Genomic DNA, 17,613 nt, shown 5'->3' with positions numbered 1-17,613 from the left:
TATTAATGAAGCTGCAGAAGTGCGATTACTACAGCAGATTGAAAAAGCTGCAAGTAAAAATGAGGTCATAATTACGGGCGACTTCAACTTTCCAGACATTGACTGGGGTATTGAGGCTACCAATTCTGGTAAAAGCAGCAGATTTCTGGCAGCACTACAGGACAATTACTTGACTCAAATGGTAACGGAACCAACTAGGGGGAATGCGTTACTGGATCTGATCATTTCTAATAGACCAGATAATGTATCAAATGTGCAGGTTCAAGAACATTTGGGAAATAGTGATCACAACATGATAACGTTTGATCTGGTGACTGATAGGCCACTGGGCAGCGGGACCACTAAAACTATGAATTTTAGAAAAGCAAAGTTCAATCAAATTAGGCAGGCACTAAGTTTGGTGAACTGGGATAATGTACTACAAGGGAAGGACACTGAAGGGAAATGGCAAGCTTTTAAACGCATTCTCAATCAATATTGTAGTATGTATATCCCATATGGAAACAAAATGTCTAGGAATAAAAAAAAGGCCTCTATGGATGAATAGAAAGGTTAGGGATAAAATGAAGAGGAAAAAGAATGCCTATAAGGTCCTAAAACAGGAGGGGGCTGAGGCTGCACTAAGCAATTATAAGGAGTGCAATAAAAATTGTAAAAAAGAAATTAGGCTGGCAAAGATCGAAGCTGAAAATCAAATCGCTAGGGATATCAAATCTAACCCAAAAAAGTTTTACAAGTACATCAACTCTAAAAAAAGAAAGGTTGACTGTATAGGAATCCTAAAGGATGAGGGTGGGAACTCAATGGTGGACGACCAAGGTAAGGCAGAGTTATTAAATGCTTTCTTTGCTTCTGTCTTCACAAAGGAAACAGCACTGTTGCAAATTACAGAGGCAGAAGAGTCTCAATCTTCTAACTGTAATATTAAATACTTAACGCAGGAAGAAGTAAAGGCAAGACTAAATAAATTAAAAATAGACAAGGCACCTGGCCCGGATGGCATGCATCCTCGGGTCCTAAGAGAATTAAGTTCAGTTATAGCTAAGCCCCTTTATCTTATCTTTTGTGACTCTCTTGCAACTAGCAGAGTCCCAGTGGATTGGCGTACAGCCCACGTTTTCCCATTATTTAAGAAGGGCAAAAAATCTGATCCAGGAAATTATAGACCTGTAAGCTTAACATCAGTTGTATGCAAACTATTTGAGGGGTTACTAAGAGATACTATACATGACTTCATAGTAGAAAATAATCTTATTTCTCAGCATCAACATGGGTTTACTAAAGACAGGTCCTGTTTGACTAACATGCTCAGCTTTTATGAGGTAGTGAATGCTAATATGGATATTGGGAATGCTGTAGATGTGATATACTTGGACTTTGCAAAGGCCTTCGACACTTCCCCACAGAAGTCTGGTGCAAAAGTTGAGGATGCAAGGACTGGGGAAGAGTTTGTGTGCCTGGATAGGGAACTGGCTAATGAACAGAAAACAAAGAGTTGTGGTCAATGGATCGTACTCAAAATGGGAGACTGTTAGCAGTGGGGTCCCACAGGGGTCTGTACTGGGTCCAGTGCTCTTCAATTTATTTATTAATGACCTAGTAGATGCAGTAGTGAGCAATGTTGCTATTTTTGCAGATGATACAAAATTGTGCAGAATCATCAACTCTCAGGAAGATAATGTCATATTGCAACAGGATCTGGATAGGATGGCTATATGGGCACATACATGGCAGATGAAATTCAATGTTGACAAATGTAAAGTCATGCATTTTGGTCATACCAATGGTCTAGCACCATACAAAATAAATGGGATACAGTTGGGAGCATCAAACTTGGAGAGGGACTTAGGAGTACTCATCGACAACAAGTTAAATAATCATACTCAATGCCAAGCCGCTGCAGCTAAAGCGAACAAAATTTTGGGATGCATTAAAAGGGAAATAAAAACTCGAGATGCTAGCATAATATTGCCCCTGTTTAACTCTCTAGTATGGCCACATCTGGAATATGGAATTCAGTTCTGGGCACCACATTACAAAAAAGATATTGCAGTTTTAGAGCAGGTGCAGAGACGAGCTACAAAATTGATACGTGGGATGGAAGGTCTCGCTTACCAAGAAAGGTTAGATAAACTGGGTTTATTTAGTCTAGAGAAAAGACGCCTTAGAGGAGATCTAATTAACATGTATAAATACATCAGAGGGCAATATAATAGCTTGGCGGATGAGCTTTTTGTCCCTAGGCCTTCTCAAAGGACTAGAGGACATGAGATGCGCATGGAGGAAAAACGTTTTAGCCATTTATTTAGGAAAGGGTTCTTTACAGTAAGAGTGATTAAGATGTGGAATGCATTGCCACAGGAAGTCGTTATGGCAAACTCTATACCTGCATTTAAAGGGGCCTTAGATGCTTTCCTTGCATTGAAAGACATCCATGGCTACAAATACTAGGTTATGCCTAATGATGTTGATCCAGGGATTTTATCTGATTGCCATCTGGAGTCAGGAAGGAATTTTTCCCTTTTGGGGCTGATTGGACCATGCCTTGTGGGTTTTTTTTCGCCTTCCTCTGGATCAACAGGGGTATGTGGGGGATGGGCTGGAGTTGTACTTTGTACTGGTTGAACTCGATGGCCGTATGTCTTTTTTCAACCAAAATAACTATGTAACTATGTACAAACATATACAAATATGAGGTACATTTTTTCCAGAGTAAAATGAGCCCTAAATTACTTTTCTACTATGTTGCTGTCCCTTACAGTATGTTGAAGAAATCTGACAGAAGTGACAGGTTTTGGACTAGTCCATCTCTTTATAGGGGATTCTCAGGGATATATTTATTTTCAAAAGCACTTAGTGAATGGCAGTTGCTCTGTCCAACTGCCAAAAAACTGTGTAGGGAGCAGGGAAGCTGGCCAGCATCTTTGTATGAATCCCTTTTTAGGGAAAATCTTTATAAAGAATGAAAGCCTTGCTGAGAATCCCCTATGAAGAGATGGGCTAGTCCAAAACCTGTCACTTATGTCAGATTTCTACTGCCTACTGTAAGTGACAGCAACATAGGAGAAAAGTAATTTATGGCTCATTTTACTGTGGAAAAAAATGTACTTCTTATTTGTCTATGGTTGCACATATATTAAATTTTAAAAATTTTCGCTGTAGTGCCCCTAACAATGCCGCAATCTATTATACTGCAGCGCTCCTGCTGCACTGTGGATGTTGCATAGATGGTGCATTGCAGTGCGGTAAGCTGCATTACAAAGCGTCCGTTATACTGAAACGTATCACTGTGAATGTAGCCTAAAGTTTATTTCAGGCCACAGCAGTTGTGTGTTTTGGTTGTAAGTTTGACTGCTTCCAGCCTAATGAAAGAAAATAGCTGGAGCACAGAAGCTCTACTTGAACTTCACAACTATCAAAATGCTAAACGCAGTTGAATCCTACGAGTATAATATTGTTAATATGGTTTCAAATAATGGGTTTTTAATAGTCCAGTTAATACCACATATTTGCTTCTCTCGGATTCTCTCTGGTCCTCTTGCGTTAGCGGCTGGTGAAAACTCTGTGCCAAAACACAAAGTGAAAAGGTGTTGAAATGGAGATAGAGTAAGCACCTTGGGAGCGATTGTTGTAGTCGGCGCATTGTTGTCCACTTGAGCAGAGCAGAGTTTAAAGATCACAGCGAAATGTCAGCATTGAGCTGTGAGAACAGAGCTGTGGAATCTCAGGTTAGCAGCCCGCAGATGCCCTGTGCTGTGTCTGCACAATTAGAGATACAGACGCTGCTATTAGTTCAGGCTCTGCATGGAATTCTTCTTGGCCTTTCAAGAAGTGACACAAACGGCAAATAGAAAACATGTTACTGGTTTAATTGAAACAGTTATATCTTTAGAGTGTAAGTGCTTTTTAGAGCACATCTGTTATTAATGGCCCCCACAGTCCTTCCTGCCCTGTACAGCGGACCAGGAGACAAAATGCAAAGCCTTCATTTATGGCCGCGTGACAGTAGGACTTGTCTAAAAATTGCAAGCTTTATTTTTTATACATGTATATATTTTTTAGATTAATGTTTTTCTATAATCAAGTTAATGGTTTACAGTCCAGACTGCTATTGGAAAAAAGAAAAACCTTCTCTCTTTCTGCATCCCAGAGTTTTTGTTGCTCCTTTTTTAAGTTTAAAAAAAAATATGTTTTTTGAAGAGATTTAGGCTGGTTTCACATTGCAGGGAAAAATGTTCTTTTTAATGGAACTGAATGGAATGGATTGGCACAGATGCATATGGATCCTATGCAAAACAATAGGATCCATTCACATCAGTCCATTCAGAGTGGACCCGTTCGGTTTGTTATGATGAGCAGAAGTATAGGTGGTACGCAGTTTTAGAGGATGGACCAGATGAAAGAGATGGTGTCACTTGACATCACACCTCAGAGCAACACTAATGAGCAAGCAGTGGGATGAGTACAGGGTCATAACTATAGTGGAACAGCCCGTGACCAGAGGAGGAACCAGATCTGTGGGGGGTTCCAACTGCTTACCTTCCTCCAATACGGGGGTCCATCCTTCAGATCAGGTGTTTTCGTGGTTAGACTTGTTATGGGTGCGAAGATTGTGACAGCCATATTTGTTTTAACAAACATACAATTGGCCCTGAAGCTGTGAGGGACAGCAAAGGAGAAGTGTGAACATTGGAGACTTCATTAGAGTTTTGCTGGAAGGCCTCATGATTTGTAGTTCTGCCCTTGGACAAGTGTATTTTCCTTGCATTTACCCCGTCTATCAAAAGCCGCTTTATCATGCACGGCCACTTTATCCCCCTTTCTCCTCCATTTAAAGGGAACCTAAACTGAGAAGGATATGAATTTTTCCTTTTAAAATAATACCAGTTGCCTGACTCTCCTGCTGATCCTGTGTCTCTAATACTTTCAGCCACATCCCATCAACAAGCATGCAGATCAGGTGCTTTGAGTGAAGTCAGACTGGATTAGTTGCATGCTTGTTTCAGGTGTGTGATTCAGCCACTACTGCAGCTAAAGAGATCGGCAGGGCTGCCAGACAACTGGTATTGTTTAAAAGGAAAAATCCATATCCCTCTCAGTTTAGGTTCCCTTTAACAGCATGTACCACTTAGTTATACCTGCGTTTGTGTAGCAGTGTTGCCCTAGAAAACAAGCATGGTCTTTACAGGTGATACTGATTGTGCCTTTTTACCCTCATTAACTTCCCTGGCAGTATGAATATTTCCAGATGTTCGGGTCTAAAAGCTGTGCAATTTTTTCACGTTTTAGACCCTAAAACCAGGAAAAAAAACATACCGCAGTTAGATTCACTCCAGGCCTGCACTTGCCTCCCTGGGATCCAGCACTGCAATTCTCCCTGCATCATCCAGGTGGCGCTGTACCCCTGTAGTGAGATCGTGGTCTGTCATCATGACGACAAACGACAATCTCACTTGAGGGACCAGGAGAAGAATGGCTGCCAGCGTCTGGCTCTCCAGGGGAGGTGAGATTGAACACCCATTGCCCTTCAGGCTCTGCATAGACTTCCCGGTGCATACCCTGGGTTAGGCTCGGATTACTGCTTCTGGCTTCTTTTTTTCACCCCAAGCCTGACTCAGGGTGATTGCCAGGGAGGTTAAAACCTAGAATAATATATTGATTTATAAAGCACCAACATATTCAATAGCACTGTACAAAGTAAGAAACAAACATGGCATCCATAATAATGACAATGCTATACACCAAATATAGACATTGGTACAAAATACAGAATTGCTAGACATAGTAATAAGAGTGACAAATGCAACACGATGAATAAAAAGAATAACAAATTCCAAGACACAAAAGTGTGAGAGAGTCCTTCCCTTGCCAGCTTACAATCTAATGTTGGGTACACACGATGCGTTTTCCGTCGATTTTTCGTCCGATTTCCAATTCGATACTTTTATCTCTTCTTAAGTATTTCTATTTGTTTTCTATGAGAAATCGATCAGAAAAACGATTGAAAATAAGATCAGACATGTTGGAAATTATCCATCGAACCATCTAACACAAAATTGTATGGTGTGTACCTAGCATAAAGGAAGACAAGAGGTGGGTGTAATACAGGTAGTCCTCGGTTAACAAACGAGATAGGGACTGCCCACTCGTTTTTAACCTGAATCTGTCCATAAGTCGGGACTACCTGTTGTGGCCCGTTGAAAAGGCAGAGTATGGGCAGCGGAAGGTAAATAGAGGATATCTCACCTGATCCTCGGCGGTAGAAGGTGCCCGGAAGGTCCGCAGCCCATCCTCTCACTTCCTCCATTGTTCCCCGGCGGCTCCTGGCTTTACATGCGGCGCATAATGACGTAATCAGGAAGAGCCCCCTAGTGGCGGCGCTTCCTAATTGCGTCATTATGCGCCGCATGTGAAGCCAGGAGCCGCCGGGAAACAGTGGAGGAAGCGAGATAACGGGCTGTGGACCTTCCAGGAACCACGAGGGCACCTTCTACCGCCGAGGATCAGGTGAGTAGGCGTCTATTTACCTTCCGCTGTCCATATTCTTCATTTTCAACGGGGCAGAACAGGTAGTCCCCGGCGGGCGTGACGTCATGCGACGGGGCGGAGCTATGGTCGCGGCGTTCGTATCGACGGGTCGTTCGTAAGTCAGGCATTCGTAACCCGGGGACTACCTGTATACCATATGCATACAATAGAGGCAGTGTGTTTTTATTTTATCTAGTAAGGAGTACAACTCGTCCAGTGGTTGGAGGGGGATGGCATAAGTTAAAGTGTATGCTTGTCGAAAAAAGTGTGTTTTGAGGGAGCGCTTAAAGATTTCAAAGGTTGAAGAATGACTGATGTCTATACAGTCTGTGTATGCCAGTAAATGTATCCTATAAATAATCAGTATGTAGTATTTTAATGATCTTATTTTACTTGAGATCTGAGGAGCAACTGGCAGGGTCTCATCACATCAAGGGACATGTAATGCAGCATTCTGGTCACAGTGGCTTATGGAGGACAGTACATATGTGTATGGCTGGATCAATCATCAATTAGTTTTGGCTTATGGAAGGGCTAGACATGACCGTCTATGACCCCAGTGATCCCACCAGTATGGTGGTGATCCCAGACATTTGTTAGCACTGGGGAATGAGTGAACTCTCTGTAATATGTGCATTAGCATGATTGTCTGTCTCACTCCCTGAGAACTGCATGGACGTGGATCACAGTCTGTCGGCTTCCAATGTGAGCACTGAAATGGCATTTTGATATGGTGTGACATTCCTGTGAGGCCAGGCCAAGGGATATCATATCACAGGACAGTGTTCAAAAGATGCCATTAGTCACAGACACTAATGCATATAGACCAGAGGCCTGAGGAGAAATGTTGGCTCTCTCAAGCCTGGATGTGCAAAAAGAGGGGCATATAGCATTAGCTGCGTCAAGCTAGCCCTGCACACATAAGCAGCCACTATCTCTATAACGCGATCTCTTCCCCTTGAATTTGGCAATACATCTGAAGTATAGGATAATTGTAATTGGGCATCTATCATGGTAATGACCTAAACTGCATGCATTTAGTGTAATCCTGGCTTCTCTGCCCTAAGTAAACAGGGCTTTGTGCGTCTTCTGTCGTTCCTGCGCAAGGATTAAAATGACTTTGAAGTAAATGCTGGATAATTTCTAACAAACTCAGGCAATTAATATTAAAGTATTATTATTTTATTTTTGGAACGCTGAAGAGACACTTTTGTTGGTGTATTTTTAGAAAACTACCCAAAATGAAAAGGAAAATGGATTGAGCCAGCACATGGCAGATTTTGTGATGTTTGCTTTTTTTTGCTTTTTATTTGCTATGTTTTTGTATGAAATAAAAATGAAAAATAAAGGGTTTAAAGCCGATCCGAGATGAAAAACTAACTATAACAAGTAACTTGTCTATAGTTCTTATCTAAAGTTTATATAGTTTACACAGCAAATCTAGTTGTAAACAGCTTCAATAGAATCTGATTATTTCTTCTAGTGATACAATGACAGCAGCCATGTTGTTTGTAAACATTACAAACCGGCAAGCTTATCTGCATCTTCTGTGAAAAAAAAAAAAACGAATTCCCCCCCCCTCCTCCTTCCTCCCCTCTGCCTCTGAAATCCCTGGCTAGTAATACCTCCCCCTCCTCCTGCCCAGACTGAGCTCCCATGAGCCATTGCTTCTGCCAAGGCTCTCTGAAAAACTGTGGGTGAGACTTGTTTAGTTTATAGGGAGTTAGAGTATTAAAACAAAAAAGTATTTGGCTTGAGGAATGCCCTATAAACAATAGGAAAAAAACAAAGAAAAAAAAACCAAAACAAAGTGACAGCATTTTAAAAAAATACATAAAGGGTTATCTTAGTGACTCAGCTTTTTTTTAATATATATGTCATGAGGGTATAATACTGTTATTTTTGCAAGGGCTTGTAATTATTAATATAGTAGAAAGAAACACAAAGCGGGGAAAAATACACCTTTATCTCCAAATAAGATATTAGGTACTAGGAACATCATTTAAATGTAATAACTGGGACAAATGGCCAAGTAAAATATGTGGTTTTTAGCTATAGTAGCATATTTTAATTTAAAACTATAATGGCTGAGGATTGAAGCTGTAAGAAATGACTTTTTTTTCTTAATCCTGTTAAAATGCATATAAAAGATAATCATTCTTTACAAAAAGTATCACCCAAAGAAAGCCTAATTTATGGCAAAAAAAAAACTAGCGTTAAAGTTATTGGGGAAAGAATGGGAGCAGTATATGTGAAAATTGCTTTGGTGACAGTGAAATAACCTGTGGTAGAGAAGTGGTTAAAGGACAACTGAAATGAGAGGTATATGGAGGCTGCCAAATGTATTTCCTATTAAACAATAACAGTTATCTGGCTATCCTGCTGGTTCATTTGACTGCAGTAGATTGACCAGAAACAAGCATGCAGCTAATCTTGTCAGATTTGACAGAAATGTCAGAAACACCTGATCTGCTGTAGGTTTGTTCCGGGTCTATGGCTAAAAGTAGTATACACAGAGGATCAGCAGGACAGCCAGGCAACTAGTATTGCTTAAAAGAAGAGAGTAGATCTCAATATCTATCTCCTCACATTGCTGTTGAGAATCCTCATGTATTGCTCTTTTTCCATGGTGCAGTTTACTGTGATTAGGTTCCTTGGTCCATTGGCTGAAAAACACCCCCAATGCATTAGGTTCCCACCACCATTTTTGACAGTGGGAATGATGTTTTTTGGGTTGAACGCTTCTCCTTTTTTACCCCTAATGAAGGAAACATCATTATGACCAAACAATTAAATGTTTGTTTTATCTGACCATAAAGCAAAAGACCAGAAGTCGTCTTCTTTGTCCAGTTGAGCATTTGCAAACGCCAAGCGAGCTTTTGTGTACTTTATCTTGATAGGTGGTGTCCTCCTTGGTCCGTGGAACCCTGCGGTGTGCAGTGTCCGTTGGATTGTATGCCTTGAGACATTGCCACCATCAGAGCCCAGATTCACCAGGATGGCCTTGGTGGTGATCCTTGGATTCTTTTTCACCTCTCTCATCATTCCAGCACAGGTGTCACTTTTGGCTTCCAACCACGTCCTCTGAGATTTTCCACAGTGTGGAACATCTTGTATTTTTTAATAATACTTTGTATTGTAGCCTCTGGTACTTGAAAATATTTAGAAATGGCCTTGTAGCCCTTTCCTGATTTGTGAGCAGCCACAATGTGCAGCCGCATGTCCTCACTGAGCTCCTTTGTCTTAGCCATGACTGTCCGCAAACCAAGAGAGCTGCTGTTTTTCACCTGTTGAGTTGATTGAGGCTTTTTGCACACAGGGACGTTACAGGCGCACGTTAGTGCAGCCTGTAACGCTCCCCCAACGCACAGCAATGTAACACAAGTGGACTGTTCACGCTGCCCACGTTGCGTTGCATTGTAACGCAGCAAAGTGCTGCATGCTGTGCGTTCTATGCGGCTAAGCCGCGTTAGACTGTTTTCACATGCTCAGTCATGTTGGGGAAGAGGGGAGAGCGGCCGGGCACATGGCTAATTAATATTCACTGCACTCAGTGATGTGCAGTGTTTACTTCCTGGAGCGGCCGCTCTGTGCGGCGATTGGTTGGGCGGGACCACGTGATGCCGCATGCGTCCAAGAGTACGCATCACGGACGCCAGAGTGAGCTGCACAATGCGGCTCACTCTGACGTCCACACCAGAGAGCACCAGGCGTTGCGTTAGGGGCACGTTATGTGCCCTATAACGTCCCCTAAAGCAACGTCCTGGTGTGTAACTAGCCTAAATCAGCTGTTTACAACAAATCAGGGTAATTAGAATGCTTTAGAACAGCTTGGACTATTTGGAATGGTATAGAACTTTGGATTTTCCCACAGACTGTTACAATTTGTGAAGGGTATGAATGCTTTTGGACTGGACACTTTTTGCTCAAATGTAAATTAAAGTTGAGAAAGGTTTTTTTTTTCCACAATAATGTCTCTTGTACATCATCCTATTATCTTTTGGGAGCCACCTATGTAATTCCCCATCAAAAAATTTGCTGTGTGAATAAAAGTAACTTTAAGTCAAAATTTGCTAGGGGTGTGAATAATTATGGGCAGCACTGCATATCTGTGAAAAAGTTTTAGGCAGGTCTTAATAAAATTCTGTAAACAAAAAATGCTTTCAGAAATATGAATAATGACTCTTTATTGTTATCAGTTTACAAAATGCAAAGTGAGTAAACAGCAGTAAAATATAAATCAAATCAATATTTAGTGTTTCTACCTTTTGCCTTCAAACCAGCATCAACTCTTATAGGTACACTTGCACAGTCAAAGATTTTGCAGGGTTATATAGTCAGGTGAACAACAAACCAATTATATCAAACAGGTGCTAATGATCATCAATGTCACACATAGGTTGAAAAACACAGTCATTAACTGAAACAGAAAAAGCTTTGTAGGAGACTTAAAACTGGGTGAAGAACAGCTAAACTCTACTATCAAGGTTAACCTGTAGAGGACCGTTTCATGACATGGCAAGATTGAGCACAGCGACAAGACATGAGGTACTGTAGTTATACTGCATCAGCAAGGGCTCTCCCAGACAAAGATTTCAAGGCAGACTGGGGTTTCAAGATGTGCTGTTCTAACTCTTTTGAAGAAGCACAAATAAACTGGCAAGGTTGAGAGTCTTGGATGCAGTGGTCGGCCAAGCACACTTAGTAAAGCAGATGAAAAGACACATCAAGCTTATTCCCCTCAAAATTGGCCATGCCCAGCTATCATCTCCACATATGTCACAAGCCAATGGGACCCAGGTACACCCGTCTACTGTCCAGGTAGTCTGGCCAGAATTGGTCTTCATGGAAAAGTTGCACCCAAAAAGCTTTACATACAATGTGGAAACAAGGCTAAGCGATTCAAGTGTGCATGAAAACATAGGAACTGGGGTGCAGAAAAAATGCAGCCGGTGCTCTGGACTGATGAGCCAAAATTTGAAATATTTGGCTGTAGCAGAAGGCAGTTTGTGCATTGAAGAGCTGGAAACCGGTACAATAATGTGTGTTTGCAGGCAACAGTGAAGCATGGGGCTGCAATTCTGCAAATGGAGTTAGAGATTTGGTCAGGAGATTCTGTGTTCTCAATGCTGAGAAATAAAGGCAGATACTTACCCATCATGCAATACCATCACAGAGGAATATGATTGGCTTCCGATTTATTCTGCAGCAGGAAAATTACCTCAAACATACAGCCAAAGTCATTAAGAAGAACTATTTTCAGTGTAAAGAAGAAATCCTGGAAGTAATGATATGGACCCCACAGAGCCCTGATCTCAACATTGAGTGTTTCTTGGATTACATGAAGAGACAAAGGGATGTGAGGAAGCCTACATCCACAGAAGATCTGTGGTTAATTCTCAGATGTTTGAGACAACCTACCAACCGAGTTCCTTCAAAAACTGCAAGTGTACCTAGAAGAATGTATACTGTTTTGAAGGTGAAGAGTGGTCACACCAAATATTGATTTGATTTAGATTTCTCCTTTGTTCATTCACTGCATTTTGTCGATTGATAAAACATAAATGGTTAACACTTCCATTTTTGAAAGCATAGAATCTGATCCAGGATGCTCACCAGATGCAAATACAATAAAAAGGACAAAAATTCAAACATGTTATTGACTGGTTTTCTGGTCTCTGCTTAGCAGTCAGGTGTCAGGATTCAGTGAGCACAAGCTAATTGTTTTAAATAAAGTGAAACCATTACTGTATTGCTGACAAAACGCAAACATGTTAATGACAAATGTCCTGGCTACCATTTAGCAGTGGGGTGTCAGGAGTCCAGCAGGCTGGAATCACTAAATTAAAGCTAATTATGTTAAATAAGGTTTCACAAAGCCCGTTCTGCAATTCAAACCTTCTGCCAGCATATTTAAAGGGAACCAGAGACAAAGGCACTCGAAAAATGAAAAAATATTTTATACATACCTGGGGCTTCCTCCAGCCCCATCAGCATGGATCGCTCCCACGCCGCTGTCCTCCGCTGCCTCTATCGCCGGAACCTGGTCCCGTCCCTTCCGACGGATGCGGCCAGTTGGACGATCCACAGAGGCTCCCTCCATCTCGCTGGCGCCTGCTTTACTCATGGGCCTGCGCACTGCGCTTGTGTCGACTGGCCGAAATGACGGGACTCGGTACCGGTGGACAGAGGCAGCGGAGAAAGGCGGCGTGGGAGCAATCCATGCTGATGGGGCTGGATGAAGCCCCAGGTATGTATAAATCTGTTATGCTCTTCTTCTCTGGTTTTCTTTAAGGTTTTCAGGAACTTGTGCTGAGCAATTTATCAGTTTTTGAGATTGGGGTTTAGGAGAAACTCTTCATTTCTCTTGCTGGGGTGCGGTTCATAGAAGTGCTGGCACACTGGGGTATTCTAGTAAACCATGGTGGTGATGGTCCATTCTTGCGCTCCATATCTGTCTTGTTTCTGCTGTATAGATAGCTCTGGGGCATTTTGTGCAAAGTATCAAGTATATATTATTAGATGTTACATGGAAGAACACGTCTAGTATTTACAGTCATTGTATTATGGCTTTTTTTCTACTTTCATAATTTAATGAAATAAAGCTGGTGCAAATCTTGACAGTAGTGTTGGGCAGCCAATACAACACTAATTACTGCAGTTTTTGGACAACATAGTAGAATCTAAGAACATTTTTTTACATGAGATGTTTGTTTCTTACATTTGAGCCTCATCATATGCTATGGTTATGCAGGGTGTGGCAGCTATTGCCCCCCTGAAGACATCGTGGGCCGCCACCTATGTAAAGTGGGCTTTAATGTGAGTAAGGCCTGGAACTCACTACAAAGCGCAAATCGATATTGCAATCGCTAGTGTTTTTAATGAGCGTTTTGTAAGCGATTTTATGCACGTTTTCTGGCGGTTTTGGTAGCAATTTTAAAAAGTGAAAGCTTTTTGCCATAGATTGTGTAGTGATTTGTAATAAGCGTTTTAAATTCTGATTGGTCCTTTTAATTATTATTTTTTTTTTACAGTGTGCAGTAATTTAAAAATGCTAGCAAATCGCTCTGTATAGCGATTCATGAGCAATTACGCCAGCGTTTAAATACTTTACATTGCAGAAACGCTAACGCAAACGCCACCAAAATGCTGCATGTCCTGCAATAACGAATTTGCTAATCACAATCGCTTCTGTGGAATTTGGCTTCTGTGGAATTAACATTAGCTGAGCAAATAGAGAAATCGCTAGCGTTTTGAATCGCTCCCTAAACACTCAAAAAATCGCTCTAGTGGTTTCCAGCCCTAAAGGTGGCCACTAACAATCCAATTTCTAGCGAAAAACCGTTCGAGCGATTAGATAATTCTGATCGGAAGTGAAATATTGAAACACATCGCTCACCACACCATCAATGAACCAATCTTTGCTTCCAATCTATCACAACTAACAAGTAAATCCAGATTTTGGTTTCACGAAAATCCAATCAGACGACTATTTTTATAGTCATTCGTAATGGATTGTGCCCATCTACAGATTATTTACAACCAATCCTATCAGAATTTTTGATTGCTTAAATGGTTTGTATATGTGAGTTTGTATAAAACAAGTGGCTGGTAAGTGGGCTGACACACTCAATTGTTCGTGGGTATGCTTAAAGGCATACCCATGAGAGGTGCTTGGAGTCCCTTTAAGCCGACACTTTCAGTACAAGCAAAAAACCTTTCCTGTTTTATAACCACTTACTCTAACATCACTTATTGTCAGTAGCTCTTTTCATATGCAGCTTTTTCAAATTAATGCTGAGATCACTCAGTTCGTTGGGTAGAAAACATTGTAATCCTATATATATATATATTTAATGTGTTTCTTTTCATATAACTTTGAAATATAAATGCATGATCCTGAATTGAAGTATATGAAGTGCCTGTAATTGAGATGTATTATTAATGCAATGAACAGTGTTTGACCATGGGGGACGCAAGATGCTATTTTGTTATTCAAACTGGCTTCTGATATTGTTTGTATGTTTTGCTTTATATTGTTGTTACGCTTTGGTTGTCTGCTTTGTTCTTGATTTTTTTTTCTTCTAAATTGTACACCTTTGTGTGATAGAAAATTTCTTCTCTCTCAGTACGATTTGCAAATTGTTTTGTTTTGCATTCTCAAATGAAATATTCTTGTGTTTTCTGTGGACTATATTGACAAACCAATGTTTATTGTGTCATTTCTAGTGGATGGCTGTATACACAGAGCTTCAGGGTCTAATCTTATAGCTGAATGTCGCACGCTGGGAGGCTGCCCAACAGGAGAAGCTAAAATTACTTGCGGGTATCAGCTGCCAGCAAAATGTAAGTCACCGATTTTCCTTATATGCCATGTGAATTTATGTCTCCATCGCTGAGGGGATTATTTTAAAAGACAAGGCGAAAACTTGTTCTGTTCCTTGAAGGCTGAAGATACCGTGACAATAAAATGGATCTACAGTGCCATAACTGTGTAGAATGTCACAGGCAATATAGAGTCCAGTACGTGATATTTGATATTTTACTTTAGCTTTCCGGTTTGGTCGTAAAGCTCTGTAAGGCAGAGGGTGGCACAAGATACAGTTCTACAGTGCAAAACGGATGGTCACTCAAATGTTATGAAGAATGCAATCTACCTAAAGTATATGTATACAATCGATAAACATTCATTGTCCCTTGGCTTGTTAAAAAGGTATTATTAAAGGGATCTTGGCAGTTCATGGTTTCAGATAGCTGAAAGGGCTGCCTTTTTTGAGAAGATAACACCCCCACCCCCTTTGCACTGCCATTTTCCAGGGTTGGTGTGAAATGTTTCAAGTGTGACTTATCTTACCTGTTTGAAGCATGGTGTCCCCACTCCTCCCCCTCCCTACTGCTGAATGTGTTTTTTTATCTCAGTTTCTAGACAATTAAGTCTAATTAGAAGAGTCCTTATCTGCCTTCCATTTTCTGCTTCTTGTGGACGGTTTGTGGACTAAGGAAGTAGAAGAATACTGCCGATAATTAACCCTTAAATTTAAAAACATGAAATAAAATAAGTTCCCTTTAAGACTATGTTTTATTGAGGAGGAGTGAATTTCAATGTTCAGCTGCTTCTGCTTTTTGATGCCTGTTTGCAGTATGTTCTACCTGTTGAGTAGCTGATGGGGCAATCACTAGGGGTGAACGGTTTTGTATTCAGTTGAACGAGCAGCCCACCTTACATCTTTCAACAGAGTCATTCAGTAGTGGCTAGCAAGAGTTGCTCTACAAGAAAAACAGGCCATAAATAAGTTTTGGGACTTTGGACTACAAATCTCACACTTCTCTCCACAGGTTCCCATTGTGTTATTAGAACATTTCAACAGAAACCTACTTTTTTCATTTGAAACTTTCATGTTTTATGTTTGAGGAAAGTTATCTCTTCTTTTTTTCAACTTTTTATTGCCAATTTTATGTGAATAACATAAAAGAAAACAATACAAGCACAAATCACAAAGTAGAAACAGATCACATAATGAAGACTATGCATCAAAAACATCGTACAAGGTAGATAGAATTATCAAAAAGTAAAAATAGTAAATTGAGCAGCAATCATTGAAGTGACAGGCCAACATTAACAGTTTAGTGGGTAGGGCCATTATGGAATATGGAGAGCAGCCCATTCGGCCTCTGGGTCCCAGATTTTGTCGAACAAGGGGGTAAATTCTCTGATAGTAGAGATGATTTTTTTTTTTTTAAGAATGAAGAAGTTGACTAGTTCCATCCTCGAGGTAAGAGATCTCCAAGTCTTAGTCAACAGCGTCTTGGATGCATTACAAATCTGGCCAAGGAGTTTATTTTGGTATTTAGACAATTGGTGGTGGGATTAGGGTCTGGATGGACTTGCACTCCCAACACATCAGAAGCCAATGAAAAGCAACAAGCCCAAAACTCAGTGACCAATGTGCAGTGCCACCAACAATGTACCTGGTCTGCTGGGGCATTGCACCCACGAAAACACAGGTCCAAGGATACAAGGTCCCATTCAGCCAGCTGGGCAGGCATCCTACAATATCCTGCAGCTGCATACCTTGGTGACTGTGTTGGCTGAGCAAGTAGCCAGCGATGTATAAAGGGTCTCCCATTCCTCCTCATCCCAGGAAGCATTTAGTCTATCCTGCCATTTTACCATAGCCTGTGAAAGGGCTGGGTGTTTTTGATATCATAGATCATTGTATGTAGGAAAGTTATCTCTTTTCATGGTGTTTGTATGTGATAAACCGCAACAAGAAAGCTGAGCCTGTTTGTAAATACCCAAAGATTTGGTTTGTCTTTGGTTTTAATACATTGCTGCAAGATTGGTATGTCTAAGTGTGTTAAGGTACAATTTATCTGCCTTTGTGAAGCAAAGATTCTGATTGGTTGCTGGGGCAATTGCTCCTGCTTCCTTTACTACCTGCCTTTGTGACCCAACCCCAAAGTGTTTACAGCCCTTTCTACAGTTGTTTTGTGAAAAAACCTGGTCATACAATGCTAGGAACTGTAATCGAAACTGAATAGACGAAAGTTGTCAAGCATTTTGTGTCTCCTATCAACTAATGTCGTTCACTCACAAATCTGTCTAGTTATGTGTATAAACTTGAATACTAAATAAAGGGTACCTGAGATGGATGGTATGGGGGTATTTATACTTACCTGGGGCTTCCTTCAGACCCATTAGGGGTGTGTGTGGCGGGGTCCCTTGCCATCCTCTCTGGCCACTCCATTCTCTGATAAATCCCTCCGATAATCTGGCCAGTCATGCACTTCTGTGCATGTGTGGCCCGGCCTCACGCGCACCCCCGCCGCACTCCTGTACCTGGGACCATTCTGCTCGGCCGGCCAGATTACCAAGAGGGATTTTAAGAAAACAGAGTGGGCGGAGAGGACAGCGAAAGACATCAAGCACCTCATGGGGCTGGTTGAAGCCCAAGGTAATATAAAAACCCCCATACTATCCATCTCAAGTTCTCTTGAAGTAATTCATGCTCTGCATGAAACTATTTAAAATAATACATTTTATCTTAAGAAAATGTTATAAGGTAAAACATAATCTCTTATATA

The 17,613-nt window shown here is 41.0% G+C and overlaps 1 protein-coding gene across 5 annotated transcripts in view; it reads left to right on the top strand.

Moving 5' to 3' along the window:
- MACROD2 (mono-ADP ribosylhydrolase 2) overlaps nt 1–17,613 on the top strand; it is a 3,010,403-nt gene that overhangs the window by 1,245,761 nt on the left and 1,747,029 nt on the right. For all 5 annotated transcript variants that reach the window (XM_068232461.1, XM_068232460.1, XM_068232457.1 and 2 more), the window contains exon 5: nt 14,758–14,874. In XM_068232461.1, the coding sequence (XP_068088562.1) occupies nt 14,758–14,874 (117 nt within the window). The remainder of the gene's footprint in view (nt 1–14,757; nt 14,875–17,613) is intronic.

Source organism: Hyperolius riggenbachi, chromosome 4 (assembly GCF_040937935.1).
Source record: "Hyperolius riggenbachi isolate aHypRig1 chromosome 4, aHypRig1.pri, whole genome shotgun sequence".
Taxonomy (NCBI): Eukaryota; Metazoa; Chordata; class Amphibia; order Anura; family Hyperoliidae; genus Hyperolius; species Hyperolius riggenbachi.
This window is presented reverse-complemented; position numbering and strand designations above follow the sequence as displayed.